General features: G+C 40.8%; 2 protein-coding genes and 3 long non-coding RNA genes across 9 annotated transcripts in view; 3 read left to right on the top strand and 2 right to left on the bottom strand.

The window, feature by feature from the left end:
- Positions 1-2,470, bottom strand: part of DNAJB6 (DnaJ heat shock protein family (Hsp40) member B6) — a 63,198-nt gene extending 60,728 nt beyond the window's left edge. Inside the window, exon 1 of one of the 3 annotated variants that reach the window (XM_079947029.1) lies at positions 2,261-2,470. The gene's annotated coding sequence lies outside the window, so the exon portion shown is untranslated. The remainder of the gene's footprint in view (positions 1-2,260) is intronic. The other 2 variants (XM_079947027.1, XM_079947028.1) reach the window with 2 other exon arrangements.
- Positions 1-19,138, top strand: part of LOC307199379 — a 180,010-nt gene that overhangs the window by 55,460 nt on the left and 105,412 nt on the right. The window lies entirely within an intron of this gene.
- The window catches only part of LOC307199326, a 39,382-nt gene that overhangs the window by 2,550 nt on the left and 17,694 nt on the right, over positions 1-19,138 (top strand). The window lies entirely within an intron of this gene.
- The window catches only part of UBE3C (ubiquitin protein ligase E3C), a 61,104-nt gene continuing 48,650 nt past the window's right edge, over positions 6,685-19,138 (bottom strand). The window contains exons 19-24 of one of the 2 annotated variants that reach the window (XR_013843837.1): positions 16,619-16,831; positions 13,150-13,338; positions 12,981-13,047; positions 11,637-11,767; positions 8,352-8,652; positions 6,685-6,884 (exon numbers count right to left, since the gene is read on the bottom strand). Coding sequence is in view for 1 of the 2 variants with exons in the window: in XM_079996424.1 (XP_079852550.1) it covers positions 8,482-8,652; positions 11,637-11,767; positions 12,981-13,047; positions 13,150-13,338; positions 16,619-16,831 (771 nt within the window). In the remaining variant the exon portion in view is untranslated. Of the gene's footprint in view, positions 6,885-6,991; positions 8,653-11,636; positions 11,768-12,980; positions 13,048-13,149; positions 13,339-16,618; positions 16,832-19,138 lie in introns of those variants that run through there. The other variant, XM_079996424.1, reaches the window with a different exon arrangement.
- LOC307199363 lies at positions 8,659-10,093 on the top strand. Its single transcript, XR_013831927.1, has 2 exons — positions 8,659-9,250; positions 9,333-10,093. It is a non-coding gene; the product is annotated as an uncharacterized lncRNA (long non-coding RNA).

Here is a 19,138-nt window from a genome sequence, read left to right as displayed (position 1 = left end):
TAAAGTCCAGTCATCATAATCTGCCAATGGAAATTCAACCATGGAATATACATTTAACAATCATTTTTAAATTCTAAAATTTAGCTTTAAGATAATATTGCTGTGGAATACAAATGAACTCTAGGACAAATATAGTGTGTCTTCCTCCTACTTGGACCTTTAAGATTAAATGAATAATTACACAGTGAAGAAAAAAAATGAATTTCCATTTTTAAATCTAATGTGTTATTAACATTAATTAAATTTGTATACTGCCCCTTCACCTGTAGATTTCAGGTTGGTTCACATATAACTGAGCAACAAAAGGTATTTAATAAGTAATAAAATGTATGCTTTGTAAAGAATAAATAAAATTGTAGTGTTAGAATGTATCATCACTTTACTATCCTTCCTCTAGCTACTTAATCTCCTTCATTATGAGTCTGGAAATTTCTAGAGAAACACGGAAAATCCCAGATGCCCAAAAGATCAACAGAAGTACCACACAAATGGCCTCCAGTCTAGTCTTGCTGCTAAGCCACCCACTTGAAGCAAGTAACACATATTTCAGTAATTTATTATCCCTTGCTCTTCAAATACTTAGGGCAGCTTACACAAGGCTGAACAAAAGCAACAATTTAATATATGATAATAATTTGGGTATTTTGTTAACCCACTCCTGACAAAAAGCTGGGCCAAATATGAAATATTGGACCCAGCACTAGTTTTACAAAATCCAAGGTAGCCATATATTTGCATATCTAATCTCTACACAACTTCCAAAGTTGAATCAAGTAACCAACCAAGGGACTGTTTGCTTGAGAGTTACTGTCCTTTAAAAGTTACACTGCTACTCTTTTTATTTTATTTTAGAAATGATATTTTTATCTAAAATTTGTCAAGTAAGTATTATTAGTTATGCTTTAACAGATATACAAAATATTCATCTACTTAACTTTTAAATCTTAAGATTCCAACTTTCAAGTTTCCCTCCCCCAAAGCAATTTAACAGCTGCCAGTTAATGACTATTCTTTCTACATCTTCTAGACTGCAATGCCAACCATATTCAACAGGAGTCGCATCCTAGTAAACATGCAAAGCACCATTAGCCTATTCCTCCTAATAGTTTTCAAATGGCAGCTTTTGACCTCAGCTCAGTTTGTTCACTGAGCAATTTCGAAAGAAACCAAGGATTCAATGTATTTATTATTAAATAGTGATAACATTTGCACAGAGACGTTAAAAACAATCTACAAAAAAGCAGGCAGGCTTCTTGTAATTGCAAAGCATTGTGTAAAAACCAAGAATTTTTTTAAAAAGAGACAAAACAGGCATTTGCCACAGAAATCAAATCGCTAACAGCAATACCATTCCAGAGAACAAGCCATGTTAGCCTACTACACAGCAAAAATGCAAACGGAAAAATAAAATTAAAAGCGATACGGTGCCTTCACTTATCGCACGATAAGCTTTCGTGGACCGCAGCTGAAATAGGCTGCATGTAGCCAATGAAAATCTTATCGCCCCCTCTTTGCATGATCTACTTGGATTTTTTAAGCGTTTGTTTCGGACGGGAAAAATAAACGTTTTTAGAAGTTGGGCCTACGCTAAAGCTTGAAGCCCTCGAACGACTGAAATCGCTCCGAAACCCAGACAAGACACGCCACGCGTTCCTATGGGGCGCCCCCACTCCACGACGCCCCCTTTTTTGCGCTTTGTTTTGATTCGTTTCACGGAAGGCGCTACGGGAGGGAGGCACCTACTTCCCCCCACACACACCCCCTGGAGTTTCCCGGGGGTGGCAACCCCAGGACGGGGGGGGGGGTGGAGGGTTAGAAGCAGATCGGTGGGGGGTGGGGCTGGAGAAGAGGTAGACCAGACAAAGGAAGAAGAAAGGCGCCTAGGCCATTGCGGCCTTTGAGGGCGAAAGAGGCACAAATGCCCGGAGAATCTAGTCTGTGTTGGGGGGGGGGAATGTTCGCGGTGGGGGAGGGGGGAGAATCGGAAGCCAAGGCGAAGCCCCGCCGCACGAGCCGAGAGATAACCATCCTTCTCCCTCCCCCCACCCCCTGCAGCGGGCCTCAGCCAATCAGGAGAGAGCGCGAGGCGGAGGAGGGTATGAGGGGAGGGGGGAGGCCGCGCGCCCCTGGCGCCAACCCCGCTGTGGAGATACCAACCCCCCCCCCGCCGCCCCTCAGAACAACCCCCTTCCTTCCACCCCCCCCATACCCGCCACCTTCCTTCCCTCACGGCTCCCCGCGCCCTCAGCGCTCCCCTCACCTCCGAGCTCTTCTTCTCCTCCAAGGCCGGCGACTGCAGCGCTCAGCTCGCGTCTCGTCCCTTCCCGCTTTCTGATAAAGCAGCGGCAGCCGTGACGGTGGAGACGATGCCTCTCCTCCTCTCAGGGCCGCAAACAGGAAGTGCGTCACACGCTGAAAGCGTCGGAAGAGCCGTTGGTGGGGGTTTTGTGTGTGTGTGTGTGTGTGTTTTGTTTCCTCCTCCCTCCCCAGACCAGCGCGCCTCCCTAGATGTAGGAAATGGAAGAGTGACGCGTTATAGCTGAACTTCCGAGGTTTTGAAAGGTTCTCGATTTCCTCCTTCCCATTCGTTCATCCTAACTCAGCCTGCCTGGCGGAAATAATTTTGATATAATGTCTGATTGGGGAGCAGCGTATCCCCCCAAAAACAAAGGCAAGCAGGAATTTACCAGTGTTCTAATCTCTCATTTAATTTCATGTAAATATTTCATGTAAAAATGTGCTTTTACACATTTAAAATTGTTTCAGTTCCCCCCCCCCGGCTTATGACATTTTATTATTTTCAGAGAGAGAGGTGTATGTGTGTATACCCGCCCTGGGGCCTTTAGGGCGAAAGGAAGGTAATAACAACAACAACAACAACAACAACCAACCAACCAACACAACAACAACAACAACCAACAACAATAATAACAATAATCAACAACAACAATAATAATAATAATAATAATAATAATTTATACCCCTCCAGATGTACTCATCTGGCGGGGGTAACAAAATAATCATAGAATCATAGAATTGTAGATTAGGATGGTACCCCGAGGGTCATCTAGTTCAACTTCTTGCAGTCCAGGAATCTCAACTTAATCATACATATGGAATAAATGATGATAGTTCTAATACCTGCCTGCAAAAGGTTCGAAGTATCGCTGGACGGTTGTCGTAAGCCACTCTGCCCAACCTTTTTAAGAAATTAAATAAATAATAATCATAAATAATAAATAAATCTCTTTGCTGCCGTCTTTCCGGGTGAATACGTTGTGGCTCAGTCACAGTTATGGTCGAATCTTGGAATTTCCTCATTCGTTTCTATTAACGCAGCTCCTGACTTACCGTAACGTGGACCCGGAAATTCCCCATCTGTGAGATTCGGCCATCTCTCTATAATTTCTTTTCTCTATGACCGTAAACCTGGAGAGAAAGGGAAGGAAGAGAACGCGAGAGGAGGAAGTCTCAGCTCCCACTTCCGCCGGGGTTTATTACTTTCCGGAAGTTTCTAGAATAACTCCTTCTGCTTTTTGGCGTCTCCACCCCGCCCCCCACCCGTTCCACTGCCGCAGGTGGGAGGGGGATATTTCGGGCGCGGCGGGCGCTCCCTGGCGGCTGTGAGGAGGCGCTGCGCTATTAAGGGGACAGCAGTGGAGAGCGGGAGCAACGTCTCTAGCCTTTCTCAACCTTGGGACCCCCAGATGTTGTTGGACTACAACTCTCATCATCCCTGACCACTGGTCCAGATAGCTAGGGTGGGATGATGGGAGTTGTAGTCCAACATCATGGGGGGACCAAAGCTTTTGATAAACCAGGTAGCATTTAGGGCAGGCATCCCCAAACTTGGCCCTCCAGATGTTTTGGGATTACTACAACTCCCATCATCCCTAGCTAACAGGACTAGTGATCAAGGATGATGGGAATTGTAGTCCCAAAACAGCTGGAGGGCTGAGTTTGGGGGTGCCTGATTTAAGGTGAGGCCAGTGGACACTTTTCCTCCCTACTGCCCCAATATTTCTGGTCATCATTTTTAAGCAGCAGCTGTCGCTCTCTTACTCTCAATAGGCTTCTGGCTGACCAGTCGTCCCATCTGTGTGGCAGACTGAGGCAGCCACCTCAGGCGGTGGAATCCAAGGGGCAGTGCCCGCCTGTCAGCACTGCTAGAGCAGCAGTGGCTTGCAGGGAGATCTCACGAGAGCTGCACAAGATCTTGTGGGGGCTCTTGCAAGATGTCGCTGGAAGCTGCCACCTCCACCACCACTTCTCCTTATCTGGCCCCTCCATGCCTCTCTCTCCCACCCATTAGCAGAGAAGTGGCTACAGTCGCAGCTTCTGGGTTGCAGTGGGATCTCATGGATCTCTTGCAAGATCTGGCTGGAACCCAAAGCCGCATGTGGGGCTTCAGCAGGGGACTGGAACAGGCCCTGTGGCCATCTGATTGGGTAGAGAGGTGGTTAATAGTCCCAGATAATCTGATATTCCCTCACTTAGGAGCAAACAGGTGACCATCTGATAGTTTGGGTTGTGTTGTTGAGTAAGATGCCCATCAGCTTTTTACTTAGCAAATGACAACCTTCAAGCTGAAGAGAGTGGGCAGAAGGTGCGTGGGAGGAGAAACTTTTGTTCTTGGACTTGGCTTTAATTTGCTACGAGCCATATTAAATTTGTTTTTGTACCCACCCTTCGCCAGCAGGTCCCAGGGTGCGTTACAGCAATTAAAAAATGGCTTCGAAACAATTTAGTCAAAGAACAGGGTGCATGGCTTTTATATTTGTGTAAGCTATCTTTAATGCAAAAGGTGAGATGGCAATAAGAAAAAGAGGAAGGGCCATAGGTCAGTGGTACAGCTGCTTTGCATACAGAAAGTCTCCCTGGCACCTCCAGGTAGGGCTGGGAATGTCCCATGTGAAAGCTTGGAGAGCTGCTGCCGGTTAGGTGTAGACAGTATTGAACTAGATGGACCAGAGATCTGACTTGGTATAAAGCAGCTTCTTGCGTAAAAAGAAACACTTGAGACTTGGGAAGAGACTCAGTTGCTGGAGTCAGCCATGGGCAACTTACCTGTCACTCTGGAGGAATCTTCTGGCTTGAAGGAGTTTGCTTTTTCTGACACTCATGCAAATGATGGCAAGGCCTCAAACTTCTCCAAGTGAGGGTGCAAAGAATTGTGTATAACCGTTACAGACAGACCAATCCTTTAGTAATGTGTATTTAGAGTATGTGTAGAATTGGCCCAGTGAGCCAGGTAACAGGCCCCTCTGAACCACCATAGTCTTATAATAATCTATTCCAGAAGCCTGTTCAACTTCCAAAACATTCAACTTCCAAGGCGCAGCTTCCGATTGGCTGCAGGAGCTTCCTGTGGCCAATCGGAAGCCCCGGAAGCCCCACCGAATGTTCTGCTTCCAAAAGAACGTTCGCAAACCGGAACACTCACTTCCAGGTTTGTGGCGTTCAGGAGCCAAAACGGTTGACTGCTAAGGCTTGAGTGAGTGCAAAGCTTGTGGTGACATGGATGCCACCCTCCAAAGTTTCTCTCTGAACAAAACTAAACTCTGCCCCTTATTCCAGGGCTCATCCATTTCTAGGGTCATATTTACATACATAATTCTGTGGCTCAGTGGACATCTCAGTAACATGGCCCATGGATTAAGGTAAGGATTGCAAGGGATACAGAGATGGAACTGAGGCCCTAGGAAATATACAGTAGCTATATGACAAGTGGGGCTGCATTCACCTACCAATTCCACATGGGCATTTCTGTACAGATTCTGACAATTGGTTGGTACAGTGGTGTCCCGCAAGACGAACGCCTCGCAAGACGGAAAACCCGCTAGACGAAAGGGTTTTCCGTTTTGGAGGCGCTTCGCAAAACGAATTTCCCTATGGGCTTGCTTCGCAAGACGAAAATGTCTTGCGAGTTCCTGCGGGCTTTTCCCCCTTCCCCCCCCCTTTTCCTAAGCCCTAAACCGCTTATCAGCTGATCCGCTAAAAGCCGCTAAACCGCTAATAGCGCTAATCCGCTAAACTGTCAATGGGCTTGCTTCGCAAGACGAAAAAACCGCTATACGAAGAGCCTCACGGAACGGATTAATTTCGTCTTGCGAGGCACCACTGTATCTTGCTAGTCGGTTGCATAATAAATATGAGTGCCAGCTCCCAGGCAGCATGATGTTGCAATACTTTTCTTTTTCTTTTTCCCAAGGCTGGAAAGAACTGACTGTATTCCTTTCAGGCTCTGCTGCTTCCTGCTTTTTTTCATTGTGCTAATTGTCATTAAGGTTTTAGCCCTTGGAATTTTACACCACCTATGCTGTAGGTCCTGCCCACAGGAACATACTGGACAAAGTCACATATGTGCTAATATACTTCCTCCCAATCCAAAAGCACTAAGAGCAGCACTTTACAGCACATGGCAGACTGCCTGCAAAAACATTTTGTTTAAAAATGGTTGTAATGTAGCATGGAAGAGAAAGGGGCGGAGAATAGCTCATTTGATTTTGGCCAGTGTCAGCCTCATTCTTGTTTTGGCTTCCTTGGTAACATTTTAGAAACTGTGCATTATGCTTGCACAACAAGAGTAAATTGTAACTTACCAGACGTTAAAATAATGTGGCCTAAAACTAACAAAACCCTGGAAATACTAGGACTCAATACAAAAAGAGTTTAATTTACATTTTACAACTTACAAACATGACAGCTTTTAATCCAACAAATTAATTCAGTTGAAAAAATAATTTCAAAATATTTAATACTTTGGATTATAGAATAAATAATGGTGTGTGTTTTTTTAAAGGAAATGTCCAGGCTTTGCTTTTTAGAGAAGGCAGCAGTCCTGTTAAAGGTTTCTATAGTCCTTCTGTGTTAAGTTCCATAATCTATATAAAAATAAAAATAAAAAGAACACAGGCAGCCAGCTATCAGGAACAGAATAGGCAGGGCATTGTAAATGTTACCATAAATAAAGCAGCTTAGAACAAAACCAAAAAGAAAACAATTGTTTTATTTCTGTACATTGTGACTACAAATAGTATTTTTAACACTTCATTTCTTATCCAAATCATGAAATTATACATTTTTTTTTGTACTAACACTAGTAAACATCTTAAAATCACTCAAGAGCTCTTCTGCACATTTAAAATATATTGCTGTTTACTGCTAATTAAATATGAAATTCAGAAGCTTCCCCAGCAGTAAAATAGCTTTCGGTCTAGGAGGCCGGAAGTGGAAGGGCCCCTCAATGTAAAAGTTCTCAGGCCTTTTCCAAGTGACAATAAAGGACACACTTGATTCTGCCCGTTAATGATTTAGGTTCAAATTATATTATTAAAAAAATAATTTAGTGAGAATTGCACGTGAAGACAAATGTTGACCCAGTGCCATAACCATTTCTGAACCACATGAAACAAATGTTTGCCTTGTCAGTCAAACATAGTCCAGTGATCCACTCCCTTCCCCGTGTCCAAGCAGCTAACTGCTAACTGAGCAAATGGATTCGTAGTTGTTTAATCTTGGCAAATAGCGAAGGAAAGCCCAGTTTCTACACCAACCACAATTATTCCTGACAGAGAAAGCTGAAGAGGGTACGTGAACACCCACCCACAGGCTTTCAGATATAAAAGAGTAAAAGCCCGGAGCTTCCGGTTCAAATATATTTTAATAGTTGTTACAAGTATTTCTTTTCCAAAGTCACAGCTATCGTATGTATTATATATGCCAAAGAAGTCTGTCGCATTAAAAAGTCTACAGGCACACAGGAGAAAATGGAACAGAAGAAGGAAAGAACATGTCCAGTTAATCAAGACACAGGTTAAGGTAGTGACTGAAGAACAGGCATGCCCATTCAGATAACTGAAGGTATTGAAAAAACACGCACGCACACAAGTGAAATAAACGCTTTCTTTCAATGCCTACCACAGTAATAAAAATGCATTTTCCCCCCAGTTGCAACAAATTGCAGTTGCAGAAAGGTTTGTAAACAATTTCTGCCGCTTGAAGAAAAAAATAAGTGGAACTGCTTTTAGCCTCTCAGTTCTGAGCCACTTGCAAAATGCCTGCTTCCCTCTCCAAAGTCATCACCCTGTTTATTCCTCGTGGGCTGCTTTGTATGTTGCTTTATTGCCAGCTTATGGAATTATTCTGTATTTGAACAGTGCAAAGCCAAAGCTTCATCTTTGGTTATTTTCAAAATGATGTTACTGTGCCCCAAATATGCTCTTTCTTGGAAAGCCTACCAAACTGCACACAGCGTCATTATTTTGAAATCAGAGTAAGATACCGTTGATACAGTTAAATGCTTAATGAGTGACAGAGAAATAACATCTTGCACTGAAACTGAAACCTACTTGAGAGTATTTGACAGGAAAGATGAGTTGCAGAAACCTGGGTGGGATTCTCTTAATCTGCTTGGTGTGGGTGGTGCGTATGGAAGTAGGCACTGATTAGTTCCTCAACAGAGCATTAGAGTAGCTCAGCTCAGCTCAACTCAAATCCAGCAGCGCATTCAATGGCATAAAGCAGCTTACTTCGCATAAGGTTCTCATCATAAAACTCTGGAAGCTTCAATAAATTCATGCAGGTACTGGCAGTGGGTAGTCGCTCTAAATCAGAGCCTCCATTGTGTATGCAAAAAGCAGGATACAATTCCTGGGGCAGGAGAGAAGATGTAACGATGAAACAAGGATTAGAGCAAACATCCAAACGAGAAAAAAACAATCCAAATAAAAGTTTCTTTCCAGCCTTAAAGAAGCCCCTAAACATGTATTAAGAGATACACTATTAGCTTCTGAAGTCACAATAACCTCCTATTGTGGAATTTTATGTGAAATGGACAACTACAAGGTATTTTGCCCACATCAGTTCATTTTTATAATTTTACTATTCAACAGTGTTGTAGAATGACAGTTGCCAGCTTGAGATTTTGGCCAGGATCCACAGAAAGGTTGAAGAAGCAGAATTTCTTTAAAAGCAGCCAATGCTGGTTTTGAAACTGAGAGGAGTTTCAAAAGCAGCTTCTGATACAGCATGGAAGTCATCTGTTACAAGTAAAACTGGATTAGCATTGAGATTCTTGTGTAAGCTTAACACAGCAATGTGATTATTGGCCCTTAGATAAAAAATAAACACACAACTCTTGTTCCACAAAACACATATTCTATCGTTAAAAGCCTAACTCTGATTCACTGAAAAGCTAATTTGCATGTGTTTATCAGGCATCAAGATGTATTATGGAGCTGAGCAATCTGTAATGTGCACTTGGTGTTTATCTACACATACATTTAAATAATCCTCAAACCATTTGTTGCTTACAGCAATAGAACACTTAGAGAAAAAGTATCTAGTGTTACACCATTGTGAGCATGGCGGGGGGGGGGGGGGAGATTGTTGTGTGGAGTCCAGAGGTCAGCTCTCAGCTGAAAGTAATCATTTTCTAACTTCTGAGGAATCAAATACATTTTTTTCTCTCTCACACACACACACAAACACACAGAGAGATTATTATCTGGTACTCCCAAAAATGTCAAACCGTATCAAAGTACTTTGAAGGAACATTTTGGTCACAGACATGCTGCCTATTCCCGATTCATCTAGCTCAGAGCTTTTCAAACTTTTCATGTTGGTGACACACTTTTTAGACATGCATCAGTTCGTGACACAGTAATTCAGTTTTAATAGCAAACCAGAGGTGAAAATCCTTTCCAGCACCAGGAAAAGTGCAGGGAGCGTTTGCAAGATAAACCTACACACTGCAGCCAACACGCTAACATGTCGCGACACACAGTTTGGAAAGCTCTGATCTAGCTACTTAACAACTCTGCCTCTAACAAAATAAGAACATTCCCAAGGTGTAAAATGGTTTTACCCCTCCTTCCCCCCCCCCCAAAAGCAAAAGAAAATAGGTTTTCCTCAGTTCTTAGAAAACAAGATCTCTCCTCCCACCCACAACCCACCCTAGGTGCCTAAGACATTTCCACATTATAATCCAAAGCTCTCCTTTTCTTTACAAGAGTTTATTAATTTAATCAAATGCTTTGGTGAGTGAAAATAGATTGTCCGGTTTTAGAAACTGCAAAAAAAGAAAAAGAAATTCTAACACCCCATGCCAGAAGGTTAATGAGATTTTAAGTTAAATTATTGTTTAAATGGAGGCCTTAAAATGTATGTCATAGATAAAATGCTGTATTTTTAGTGTTCCTTTCAAAATGCTAATTGAATTTTCCTACTTTAAGCTTTAAAAATGTTAAAAATGAAGTTCTATATTGAAATGTCAAGCCAAGGGCACCATTTGTTGAATAATTAAATACTGTGGAACGGGAATCTGCAATAGTAGAGAAGTGAGAAGCATCATCAATTTATCGTGTGACCTGATTGCAACTTAACAGTTTCCAACTGCACTTTAATGATTTTTTTTTTGTCTGTAGCAATCTCATTTATTAAACTTATTAAACTTTAATTAGCTGTAGCATATGTTATTGTGAGCTGAAGCTGCTGGCAGTAAAGGCTTCCATTTTTTTTTTCTTTTTTAAATAGTGCAAGTCGTGACTGTGCTATTTATAAGTAAAAGTACTTCAAGACATACTGCATTCTTCTAAATGAGTCTGAACTAACTTTAGCAAAGGTGAAGGTTCCACAATGTAGCATGGACAAGATTTCAAAGCCAGGCTATTAGAAAGTTATGTTCTTAACAGTAACATTTAATTATCTTCTACTTTAATGCAGCTATGTACAATTAATTACCGAAGACATTTTGTACTAATTGCTGCCCTCAATATATTTTTTTTTCATTAAATGAATCCACTTATTTCATTGCAAATACTAATTACTACTTACAGTACATGGTGCTCTTCATCTTCAAAAAAGCACTACAAGAGCATTTGTAATAGTCACACTGAATTATGCTACTTATCTCAGGGCTCCTATGCTGCTTGGGCACAGCATGGTAACAGTACATTTCCCTGAGCTTGGTGGGCAAACAATAACAGCTCTTGGCATTTGACAGGAGTTATTTATCAACCTACACAATTATCAGACAGTGGTAACAGCTGTTGGGAATCTTTGCCCATATATGGGGGAAGCATCTTTCCTGCTCCTCATGTCAAATAATATGCACTACGTGGTAGGATTTTACTGGGTAGGCACAGTCCCTGTAACGAGCATATAAGAAATATAAAGCTGTACATTGTCATCTATATGTATGCTGATTCCCAATGGTAAGCCATACTCAAAGCAGCTCACAATATCAGGAAGTTAACTAATCATTCCAGACACAACAGAAAATGCAAAAACAGAGATGGGCGGCATAGAATACGTGATAAGCCAGAGGATCAGTGAAACCTTATTTCTCAAGGTCTAGAAATAGTTACTCAATGAAGAACACAAAATCCCTCAGTGCCCTCTACTCTGGTCTCCTGAAAATACTTCACCATGTGTCAGTGGCATGGAGGAACCCCCAAAAATCAGGCAGAGGAACTGATGAGCACTTAATATTGTGTGCAAATGTTGAGTACTCCTATTTATTGTGCTTTTTTCTTAAATGGTTGAGCAATTATTTCTTAATGTGCTAAAGCATGGGAATGGCTGCAATAAATCAGATTATGCTTCTGTTAAGCCAATTTCAGGAACACAGATACCTTAAACCCCAAGAGTGGAGGCCGTGAACAGCTTGTCACAAACTTGAGCAATTTACGTTTTTCGTCATCGGTGAAACTTTCTACAACTCTCCAAAATATTTTGATTACTGGATGATCTGCAGAATAACCACCTACAATTTTCCAAAAGAAAAACAAATTGTATCAATGTTGAACAGCGCTATTACGATATACTATTAAGAGACAGCTACAGTGCATTCTAGATACACTGATAAATCTGAATGATTGAAATATGTTAATCAGATCTCATCTAATGCCAGCCATGCTACAAGTTACCTCACTACTGGTTTCTTTTGTTCATACGTCTTACAGTACTCACTGCAGAAAATCAGATGTGCAGATTATACAGCCCACATGTGCCAGCAAAAGAACCAACATATTCTGAACCACCTGATACATCAGTACTGAGAGCAATAGAATGGCATGTCCCATTCCATATTAGCCTTTTCAGGAATTCAATAAATGTGCAACATCATAAGATTCAGCACATTTTGGAAGCAGCCCAGCATTCTAAAACTGAGCTCAATCAATGCAACATTTGCACATTAAGCAGAGATGGTGAAAAACAAAGGCATGAGTGAGAAGGCACCTTGGATAGTTCCATCTCCAAGACTAAGCAAGTCTGAGCCAGACCAATATGGGGAAAGAAGACCCAGCTGGGAGCCTCAGCGCCATGGGGAAAGGGTACAATACCAAATACAGCAAGCAGGACTTTCAATTATAGAGTTTCCAGCTGGAAGGTTATCTGCCTTCACTATCTTTTCATTAAACATATGCATATTTAAAGTTATGGGGTTGGACCCAGATTAGCAGGAGGGAAACAGCAGGCATAGTGTGACAAGGTCTCCCACCAATGACTGCCACAGGTTTTCAAACACTAAAATCCAAGATAATATACTGAAAATGGACTACATTTGAGTATTTTCTTTCATGTCCTAAGACAGTATTAATGTAGCTTTAAAAACTCATTGTAGCAGACGTTCTTAGGCATTCTGATCATCATGAATGATCGTACATTTGTATGACATTATTATATATTTGGTGTTCTCAGTCTTCTTTGTGGCACTGGGCATCATTCAAGAGCTCCCTAATATAAAACTGAGCCAATAAAGGACTTTGTTGTAACCGGTTGCTGTTGTTTTAAGTATTGCTCTTAAAAACTGTAATGTGGAAAATGATCCAACTAAAATTTAGAACCAATTTGCAACCCATGAAATGGAGAGAAGTTAAACACAGTTAATTCTTCAATTGAAAATTGTGGCTCAACCTTCCTGGCTCATGCCTTTGATTTTGTCTTATTTATCATCTGAATTACAATATACTTGCCTGAATAGTTTGTGAAAGTTTTAAGGTCGTCTAGACTAATAGGAACCTGTGCACCAGATATCAAAACCTAGAACAGATAGGGAAAGATAGGTGCATAGTTTAGTTTCAGGCAGGATTTTCAAAGGTTTATATTATTAATTATTTTGTCCACAGAGCTATGCAACAGTACCTGAATTTCTTGCTGATCAAACATTCTAAGCCACTCAAGATTAACAACGTTGGCAAGACCCTGTCTAAATGCAAGGCAATGCTGCCTGATCTGTTTGTTTAACCTGTAGTCTGCCACAAGATGGATGTATGCGATTCGATTGGCGCTAGTGACAGGAATATCCTTTCCACCAGGCTTCAGTTCAACCACCTGTAAAGCATAAAAATATTCTATGAAATAAATGTCAGTCTTATGAACTGTTTTTCCTCCTAAATCCTAATATCCTTGATGACGATCTGGTGGCATATCAGCCTATATATAGCCCAATATTACTGTTGATCACTAATTCATGAATTATTTGTACGCAGAAACATCAACGCAAATGGGCATTTACGGCGTGATATAAGCAGAAATTAAAAACCCAGTCCTTCCTTACTAACTAAATTTAGGCAGGAGTTCTGTTGCACCTTCTGCCACTAGATGGCATAACTATAAAGTCTATTTAAAATTATGCAGGCCATAGTTCACAGGTCTTTAATCTGGCAATATACCTTTTTAAATGCTTTTCCTTTCATTTTGACCACACCCAAACCCAAAAGAACTTCTTCCATGAATAAATAAAAAAATAGACATTCCCCTAAAGAGGCTTTATCAGCGAGATTCAGCTGCAATACAGAAGCAAACTATTTCAAGAATACACTTAACATTCTGACCACAAATATTTTAATATATAATTAGGGATGAGCAAATGCAAGGAGTTCCAGTCAGTGAAGTTTTGGCAGAGCCAGGAATGAATCAGTTCTACTCTGCCAAAATTCTGGAGAAGATTCCTGAATTCAAAAATGCATCGTCCCCCACAAAAAAAGCATTGTGGGTATCTGTTGATGGCACATTCTGGGTCCGTTATGCATGTATGCAAGGTGGCACCAAGAATGTCACCCAACCAGGCTAGCAAAGTGCTTTATAGGCCCCAAGATCTCAGATACAGCAAAGTCTTAGAGATAGCACCAGGTGGGGTATCCCCAAGCCATGCTAGATCTTGCCTGGTATATTCCAAGGTGCAAGGTGACAGCTCAACCTCCTTGTTGCTGAAAATCATTATGTGCTGTGTGTGAGAGAAACTGGATATAGTACTCAGAATATTCTAGACTTCCTCAACCTCAGCCCTCCACATATTTTTGGCCTACAACTCCCATGATCCCTAGCTAGCAGGGCCAGTGGTCAGAGATGATGGGAATTGTAGTCTCAAAACATTTGGAGGGCCGAGGTTGAGGAAGCCTGTTCTAGACCTCCCAGTCATCAAAATCTAATGTGACACTTGGGGCCAGTCTACCCTTAAGATGGCAGAATCCCAGGTTGTGATACCCAGGTTCTAGCAAGATATTACTGACCTCTCACAAGATCTCACCAGAAGCCATGCACTGGTAAGTGAGGCATGGCCCCTTCCTGCTCTGCCTCAGGCAGCAAAACAGGGCAGACCGCCACTGCTGACACTCAGGTCTAGATTTACCAATTAATGCAGCCCTTTGCTCCATTATCAAACATTTCTAGTCTAGAAGGAGGCCTCTGTGCTTGGATGCCTTTTGTGTCATACTACTAAGCACAATATAGCTGCATAGCAACACACATTTATTTGGAATTACTGCTATTCTAGTGCCCTCCAATATACAGTGGTACCTTGGGTTAAGTACTTAATTCGTTCTGGAGGTCTGTTCATAACCTGAAACTGTTCTTAACCTGAAGCACCACTTTAGCTAATGGGGCCTCCTGCTGCAGCTGCGCCGCCGGAGCACGATTTCTGTTCTTATCCTGAAGCAAAGTTTTTAACACAAGGTACTATTTCTGGGTTAGTGGAGTCTGTAACCTGAAGCGTATGTAACCTGAAGTGTATGTAACCTGAGGTACCACTGTACCATTCAATTCCCATTGCCAAGTTTTAATCAACACAGACTGAACACTGTCAACACTTCTGTGAAGTCAACGGCATCATCACACTTTCCAATTTGTTTTCCTTGAAACGGTTAAGTTTTTTGAAAGGACGGAAGGGCTGTAACTAAGAGGGAGAACATCTGAAACTCTGGTGAGGTGCTGCCAGCATATATAACCAACAGCTAGATAGACCAGTGGTCTGACTATGCAACACAAGTTCCTATGCCAGAGTCCAAGGCCTGAAGAGCCCCATCATGAACAATGTGGTTGATGGTGATAGATTTGGGGTGCATTTATTAGACATTATTAAGCAATTAAGCAATCATCAGGAATCAAAGCTAGGTTCTAAATGAAATCCACCTCCCTTTCTACCTCAATACTTATCATTACAACCCAAATTTAGGATATTGTGGTTTAATCCGAGACTCTGGTACATAATGTTTTCAACTAGCAAAATGGACACAATGAGCAGGGGATGATGATGGCCAATTGCAACAAGTATCTTCTGCAAGTAACAGTACAATGGCTAAACTCTACCTGATGCTCTTGTTGACTTTGTTTTAACAGTGGCCTCTTACCGGACTTCTCTCCCCAATATCCAGCAGACTTTCAGGGGTACAGATGGGTCACCTGTATTTAAGACCCTACTTTTAACTGGATTTACATAAAAGTCCCCTTGTTCTGAATAGTATGGTTAGGATTGTGTCCGAGACTGGATGTTCTCCAAGTAATAATAGCTTTCCTTTATTGGTAGCTGGACTGCTTCCTTATAAAGACAGTCAATTAAGATATGAAACTGTTCTTCTTAAATTCTTTCACAAGGATATTCTCAGAAGCACCCAGCAGAAGTAATTACAATGGCAGAGATCCAACGAGATACTTTAGGTGCACCCAAGGGCTTAGGCAGGACCCCCTTACTGCATCACACACTGCTTTTCAAATTCTCCTCTGTTTCAGTGAGCATTTGCCGCATAGCAGGGGTTCCTGTTCGAAAAGAACAATGCAAAGTTCCTCTGGAACTAATTGCCCAGTTCTTTTGTATTCGAGCTCATATACTCTAACTCATATACTCTAACCAACTATTAGGGTTTTCTATTCGAGTCATTACCTAACATGTAGAATTGCCCTTCACAGCATCCTGAATGTCTACAAATTCAGTATGGTATGGTACTCCATACCAACATTTTAGAGTCATCAGCTACAACTATTTATGAAAACAATTCAACAGGCAAGGCAAACAGGCAAACACTTTGTGACACTTGTAAGCAGTATTCTCTGCATATCCCAATGTCTAAGTGCTTCTGATGAAACTGAAGAACTTGAGGTTGATGCAAAGCATTTTTAATTTAAATACAAAAATTATGTAATAATTTCCCCTATAACAAGCAAAGCTTGTATCTAAAGGCATATGTGACTTGCCATAAGAGCTAGTTTGATGAGTATCAATACAAAGAGTGCCTGTATGCTTTGACTCCAAGTTACAAAGTCATAAAGCATTGATCATGCTTTATCATTATGACATCTGAAACACTGCTGAGAACTTAAAAGCAAAGTCCCTTACCTGTGCTTCCCCCAATTCATTATTCACCACAGTAAAATTCAGCCCAAGTTCTTCCACATCCCCTTCATAGCTCTTGAGAAAAAGTAGGTTTTTGTACATTTCGGGATCTAGTGAAGCCAAGTGATGAATGTCCACATCTGCACTTGTTCCCAACAACTTTGAAAGGAAAAAACTGGCGAATGGAAGCTCGACAAGCATATTTTCATATAAAGCCTTTTAAAAAAATATGTAAAGTTGAGAATTATTTTTATATACTTCAGAAGCTAAGTATTTACTATGTCCTTTCACTTCAGAAACTTAGCAAGACATCTCCTTCTATGGGAGTGCTATACAGGTTCCCCCACCCACCCCATTTTATATTTTGAGATTCCACCCAGTAAAGACATGTGTCCCCCCATTTATTTACATGAAAGGAGAGATTCTCACAACATGGGAATCCATACCCCATGCCAAATTCTGCACTTGGACAGAAGAGCTAAATGCAATAACAAACCCTGAGTGAGAGGGGCATATGGTTAATTATGTACAAACTTTTTAATGCATCTACATTGTATGAAATATTACAAGGCTATGAATATTGCTATTGTTTTACTGCTATTTTATAAAAGCAATAAAGTTAGGGGTTTTTTTTTTGTCAGGTAGCCTTGGTGACCGGTGTCTAACAGAAAGGTGGCACATTTTTTAAAAATCAGTGTGCTATCTACCGATAATGCATTAAAATCGAAGTTAGAAAAAGTCTTCAAAAGTAGGTATGCACCACTGCTGCTATCTAGCAGCTTCAAATTCAAGTTCTCCTACTAGTGAACCAATGTCCTTGGGTCACTCGGTGAATTCACTGCTAGAATGTTTTCTGGCCCTTAAAATATAATGGCCTTTCTTTTCCATACCTCACCAGGATTTTGGATAGGCAAACACCAACCCCACGCTCTATATGCTAAGAGTCCTTAATTCCAATGCGTTTACTGGCTGTTATAGTATTAAACTGAATTATGTGCCACCCTATTTATCAATGGTAGACATATACTGCTTTCACCTAGACATTCAGAACGATGCGCCTCTCTATCTGCCCATAAAGTGATAGCTAATGACAGCTTTCAATTAAACACTGGAAGCTGCAGATTGTGCTACTCTAGGTTTGTTTGTTTCATTTGTAATTAGCTCTATATCCTATACTCCTCCGCTCTAGGTCTTTAGGTTTCTGCTCTTGGATGAGCTGCCATAATTACTCTCATTAACAGCATGTATATGAGCACAGAGGGGCTCCTTCCTTCTATTTCCAAATGCAAATCTTCATAAACTTTCTGTATTCAGGGTCAAGAAAAATTTACAGAACCACAAAGAGCAGTAAAATGCACAAATCTCCTAATGATGCCCTATCAAAATACCTTCACACACAAACACTGTGTGACAGTTTAGCCCCAAGAATGTATGAATAACAACATCAAAGCCAAGGAGGCATTTTTAGGAAAGCGATGAAAACTGAAACCTTTCTTTGTGTAGCTGAAAAAGTAAACTTCAAGTGTAAATCATTAATTTGCAATCTGTATGGTCACAGTTTGCTATTCTGAATTAGTAACAGACACACACACGCTCCACAACTTTGGTAAATATATCAAAGCTACCTGAAATCTGAAGCTGAATTTAATCACTGACTCACCAAATACTTCTGCATCCTTATATATATTTTTCCCCCTCCCCACCCCCAACACAAGTCAGGTTTAGGCATTTAAAGCATTTAATATACAAGCACTAATAAATGATGGCCCTAAACACTATGATCACATCAGCTAAATGGATTATAAATTAAATTTCCATAATGTATGCAACTGAAATACAAATGTAGGCATAAATCAAGGTATTTTCTAAACACAGGTTAATTACACAGATTCAGGAACTGTCTATTTTTTATGCAAAATAATCCACTTACCATTTTTCATATGGGTCTTAATTCTTAGCCACATGTTAACACTGGCTCCTAGAAGCCTATCAATAACTCCTTGTCAAGGGAAAATAGCAATAGGTATATTGAAAGAACCTGCATGTTATTTTTCAAGTGTCTGTCTTTTATGAGTGTTTATTGCTGGAAATTGTGCCAAAATGATTTGAAATAAAAAGGATTAATTATCGTAGAAGCCTTTTAATATAAGTGAGTGCACTAGCAATGCAATTAATGCAAATTGTGGTGCTATCAGGAGAATAAATGTGAACAACATCACAGGCCATTTCTGTTTGCTGCCAAATAACTTTAGTAATTTACTACATTAAGAATCAATATAAAAATAATGCTTTTCAAATGCAGATCTATCAATCTTCAGGTAGCTCCACAGCAAACATTTATAACTTAATCTAAAAACTATATAAAACATTTTTAGGCCACCTTGATTGTGTTTAATTAAAATTATAATCAAGATGGCACAGTTTCCCATAGCCAACTTCCTCCAAATATAAAAGACAAAAGAAACATTCATTGTATAAACAAGGTGAGATGAATAGTTAATATTCCAATTAGTGTAAAAGCTA

Source organism: Podarcis cretensis, assembly GCF_951804945.1.
Source record: "Podarcis cretensis genome assembly, chromosome: 12".
NCBI classification, from domain to species: Eukaryota; Metazoa; Chordata; class Lepidosauria; order Squamata; family Lacertidae; genus Podarcis; species Podarcis cretensis.
Note: the sequence above shows the minus strand (reverse complement) of the source record. Positions and strands in the feature narration are given on the sequence as shown.